This window comes from Amblyomma maculatum, chromosome 1 (assembly GCF_055883805.1).
Source record: "Amblyomma maculatum isolate TAMU_Amacu chromosome 1, ASM5588380v1, whole genome shotgun sequence".
Taxonomy (NCBI): domain Eukaryota; kingdom Metazoa; phylum Arthropoda; class Arachnida; order Ixodida; family Ixodidae; genus Amblyomma; species Amblyomma maculatum.
In genome coordinates, this window is record NC_139344.1 from 432,720,947 (window position 1) to 432,725,809 (window position 4,863).

Below are 4,863 nucleotides of genomic sequence, written 5' to 3' on the forward strand. Positions count from 1 at the left end.
GATCGGCTGAAATGTTGTCGGAATTAAATGCCGCGGTTTGGCGTCCAGCGCACGTGTATTCAACCATAAAAATGGAGAATTTGTTTTGATTGAATGGTCAACGGAAAATATTCACTTCGGCAGCCCATTAAAGCTGTGTTTTTAGGATGGCAATGACATTTGCGAGATCAGGGGAAAAAGTGGTCCATCGTGGGCAGTTTTCATACAGGGATAGCTAATACTGGAAAAACACAAGACAAATTGCAATGGTCCATTACAGCCAGTTTAAAACAACGGAACGGTCAACGTCGGAAGAACACAGGACACCTTGGTCCATTGTAGCCAGTTTTAAAAACTGAACGGGCAACGCCGGAAGAACACTGGACAACATGGTCCATTGTAGCCAGTTTTAAAAAAGGAACGGCCAACGACGGCGGAACACAGGACAACTTGGTCCATTGTAGCCATCTTTAAAAAACTGAACATCCAATACTGGAAGAACAGAGGATAACATTGTCCATTGTAGCCATGTTTAAAAACCGGAACATCCAATGCCGGAAGAACACAGGACAACTTGGTCCATTGTAGCCAGTTTTAAAAAACGGAAAACCTAATGACGGAGGAAGGCAGGACAGCTTGGCCCATTATAGCCAGTTTTAAAACCCGTGCGACCATTATTGGAGGAACAACGGCAATCTCGGTCCAACATAGACATTCTGTATGTACGGCAGTGCCAATATCGGGAACTCACTGTACATCTTGGCCCAAGCTAGCCAGTGTTGGCTACTGGCAGCGCCAACACTGGGAGAGCACTGGCTAGACTGGGCCATTGTTGGACATTGTGTTGACTGGCATGTCCTATGTTGGGAGCATGCTGGTTAGGCTGGCCCAATGTAGGGCCACTGCTTGCCGTCGTACTTACAACATTGGCCCAATGCTTTGTGCTGCCTGGGGTAGTTCGAATAAAAGCGCCTATAAGCAAAAATATGCAGTTGTTCAAGCATCATCAATCGCAAGAATAGGCACAAAGCTTAGGGCTGGCAGCCCGATAGTATATGTTCAGTTAAACTTATTCCCGCCTTCCTTTCCTCAGCAGTGACGTTCATTATTTTGATAAGCATTGAAGCCGACCGGTTATCATTTGATATCGCTCACGCCTGGTGCGCCACTGTCGTTCAAGAGAGTACAAAAGCAACGTTTTGTCCGAGCAGTTCGACAACTTTTTTGGACGCCTGGTGGATCTGCTGCGCTGAAAGCACGATGGCCGCTTTTCTGTACATTTTGCTTCTGTGGGCCGCCACTACAGCAGGTAAGAACTTGTAATGCCTAATGGTGCATGGAGTCGATGAATATTGCGTGTACCAGTTCAAATTTTGGAGCACTGTGGGTGTCCAGAATAGCTGCTCAAGAAAGCCATACTGCGTTTGTAAACGTGTGCGTGAGCTCAATTTGGCTGATGTTCACGCACGCTTGAGAAAGACTCAAAGTTCTTGCTTGGAAGGCTGCAATTTAAGAATAATGCGATCGGGCATGGATTGCTGCGTTCATCTGATCTGTCATTTGAGAACCGTTTAATGAGTTTCGCCTGTAAGTGAGTTTTCAAAAGTGATTCTGACACAGCCGCGGGTATCGTTTGCATACTACTGACGTTTCCAAATATTTTGCAGATGCCGCATCGGCAAGAACTGACCTTGCCGAATCTCGAAGTTCGGAGAGCGGCCGCACATTCGGCGCCCTACTTCCGCTCACCCTGGGCCTCATGCCTCTTCTGGCGCCTGTCATCAGCAAGGGCGTCTTCATGGTCCTCCTGTCTGGTTTGGCCTACCTTGTGCTTTTTGTCGGCTCTTACTTCGTCCCTGGTCTTGGTGGCCTCATCGGCCTTGGAACTGCGGGACTGCGCTCGTTCGAAGACGACCCGAGGGAGAACAGCATCGATCGCGTCGCTCGCGTCGTCCGGCAGGCCATCGCGTCAACTGAGGAATCGGTAACTGGTGGTACGACACAATGCCGCCGGCGCCTCGTCTGTGAACTTTCGAAATCTGTCTCCGATGGGGTGCCTCGGGTCGACATGTTTGACAACTACTTCAGGTGAGAAAGCAAGAGCTACTAAACGTCAATACGCAGGCAGCAAATACTGTAGTCTTTTCTTTTGACATTGCGGTGAATGCCTTGGCATAAGCACGGGTACGAGTGCTCGCTCATAAGTGTTTGAGAACTAACTTAACTGTTAATCACAGCATGTATTGCAACCATATCGCTTTGAACTCTTCTTTCGGTCTTTATGCGTTTTACCCAGAACCGCTTTCTTGAACCTGTCCTTTCTTTTTTTCTCCACAGGAACTTAACCGGCGAAGTCGATTCCTACGTCGGAGCATGGGCCAGTGGTTGGCTCCACCGTGACTGTGCCCGATTTTATAAAGAGTGTGACCGCACCTCAGTGGACAGCCTTTCCACAATCGTTGGCCTTTTAGGCGGCCCTGATGGCTACATCGGCTCCCTTTTGAGCGGCTTCACCAACACAACTGTAACAGATTCCCCTGAAAGGAGCACCACCGAATCTTGGATCACTACGTCACTGCGCAACATTCAATCATCGACGCCACCACCTTTTTCCACCCCAACGCTTCCTCCTCCTTTGACGTCCATTGTGCAACAGCTTGTCACCATTGCCGCAACACAAGACTTGGCCAAGTTAGTATCATCCCTTGCGACGTCTACTCCGTCCTCTAAGGAAAAGCCGCCGCAGTGACGTTACTGTTTTTAGTTCAAAATATATCAAGGACTCTTTTACAATTGGTGAATCGTGGCGTTTGACTAGCATTTTTACAAGCTGAAAAACCGCAATAAATATTTATTGGCCCCTCATTTTTCTCCTCAGTGTCCTTTGTTTCGCATACGTTTTTTTTTTTTAGTGTCTACCTGATTTGTTTCTGCATCCAGAACTTGCCACATAAACTGCCTGGCAAATTATACATTTGCACACTGTGTTAAATGATTCAGATACCTGGTACTCTGCACGTACCATATGCTTCGCATAAGCTAAAGCGGCCTCTAGAAACCTTGTGGGTCTCCGGGCTAGATAAATTTGTTAATGGGCACTGAAGCGAATTCAAAATTTGTTGGCGTCTGTGCAACAGAGCGTAGCGATGGATCGAAGTAAGAAAGAATCTTCTGTTTACCGTGTGTGTAGCTTCCATAAAATAGTTTCAATTTAGTTACAAGCATGTCTTTAGCTGCCGATTTCCTCTGGCGAGTTTGTTTTTTTTGGCAATCAGTGAGCTTTTGGCAAGAACAATATTTGAGGCGTACTTCTTGACATACTCATTCTGTTCCGTAAGGTTCGATAAATGGAACACGAAAAATATACTTGAAGGTTAGAAACTGTCGTCTTAGTTGGTATTCCATCGCTTTTTGCAGCGCGTAAATTGGCGAGGACAAAGCACCGGGGAAAAAAATAGCACAAACAAGAGCTGATGTGTCCACAGTGCTTGTTCTGAGAGAAGATATGTTCACTGCCTTATTCAAACATCGGACCGAGTAAGCAGAGCTAATGCGCTGCCCGATGCACTGATAGCTTGTTAGAAAATACGGAAAAAGAAATAGAACAGCCCTTTGCATTCAGCCGTCAGGCTATAGAAATGTCGCTTTTGATTGCTGAAATGCGTTGTATCATTTAAACCTAAAAGAAGTCTTATCGTTCAAACACGACGGTATTGAAACCCCAGGTAAATGCGCCGTCACACAGGAAGTTCTTTTCAATACGCACGTCGCCCCGCTTTGAGCTCGGGGACTCAATGACATAGGCAATTCTATTTTTCAGTAAAGCAGCCACGCAGCGAAAAACGGTAAAAAAGGAAGCGCGATGAATAGAGACCGAGATAAGTGGCAGAAAACGAGCGTACATTGAGGAATATTTTTTCCACTGCGCGGAAAATTTATTCAGAAAACTGCAAAAACTGGAGTGCATGGCCATTCTGCTGAAGATAAGAAGACTGTTGAAAGAAACCGACCAGAATCATGTTCATGTTCTAAGACGCTCACTTTCTTGGCCCGGGTTATGCACGCTTTTCTTACCCACAGCAGTAAAAAAAAGACTATATTAGCGATAACAGCTTCATTGCGATAGCGAAACAATATATCCGCGAGCTGTAACTACTTCCTAGACTTAAGATGTGAATCTGGCATTGTACATGGAATTCTCACAATATTCACTCAGCGTTTCTTCTTTCTCTATATGAATTGCATTTTCTGTTTGCTTTATTCACTGGTGATAAGCTCATTCAGTGTTCCTGACACGCGCACATGCGTTAATATAAAGCTAACTACAAAAACACCACTGAAGCTTATCGAACAAAACTTCTATGGGGATGAAGGTATCTTCAAGAGTCAAAGTGACAGTATTTTTTTTTTCGGAAAAAAAAAAAGGCTTACTTCGTGCAGGTAAAAACTGATTCTCTAATATGGTATGGCCGAATCTGTAGTGCGAATGAAGCGGTAGCCATATTGTTAAGAATCCGCATCCCATTCATGAGGTGGCAGGCTCGATCCCTTGCGCCGCGGATACCCACCGGTTCCCAAAAGGTACAACATTTTCCCGGCCTGGCGCTCGTCTATTCCGAGGTGAAATACTTAGAAATTGGTAATTGGATAAAGTTTTGCCGATGTGCCAGTGATCAATGCCGCTGCAAGACGACATTCAATTTATCTCGCGCCAGAGTAAGTACATGCGTGCCCTTTTAACCGAAGCGCTGTCCTTAGAGTTCAGAATCGACCTCGAATTTGTGAGGTCCTAGGTTTAATATCTCGCGGCACCGGGTATTCACCGGTGCGGCACAAGATCTCCGCAGCATTCTTGCTCGGATCTTCCGTGATATGATTGAAAAA

General features: G+C 45.9%; 1 protein-coding gene across 1 annotated transcript; it reads left to right on the plus strand.

Moving 5' to 3' along the window:
- Window positions 1-1,144: 1,144 nt before the first annotated feature.
- On the plus strand, window positions 1,145-2,844 carry LOC146209414 (uncharacterized). The gene is made up of 3 exons (XM_084600133.1): window positions 1,145-1,288; window positions 1,647-2,067; window positions 2,317-2,844. Exons 1-3 carry the CDS (start codon window positions 1,240-1,242, stop codon window positions 2,726-2,728), a joined length of 882 nt encoding a protein of 293 aa, XP_084456259.1. The 5' UTR covers window positions 1,145-1,239; the 3' UTR covers window positions 2,729-2,844.
- The last annotated feature ends 2,019 nt before the right edge of the window (window positions 2,845-4,863 follow it).

What these genes read in the sequence shown, in the direction of transcription:
- LOC146209414 (XM_084600133.1), top strand. Translation starts at nt 1,240, where the DNA reads ATGGCCGCTTTTCTGTACATTTTGCTTCTGTGGGCCGCCACTACAGCA. An exon ending in GTGGGCCGCCACTACAGCAG is followed by an intron (nt 1,289 to 1,646) that starts GTAAGAACTTGT and finishes AATATTTTGCAG; the next exon opens with ATGCCGCATCGGCAAGAACT. An exon ending in ATGTTTGACAACTACTTCAG is followed by an intron (nt 2,068 to 2,316) that starts GTGAGAAAGCAA and finishes TTTTCTCCACAG; the next exon opens with GAACTTAACCGGCGAAGTCG.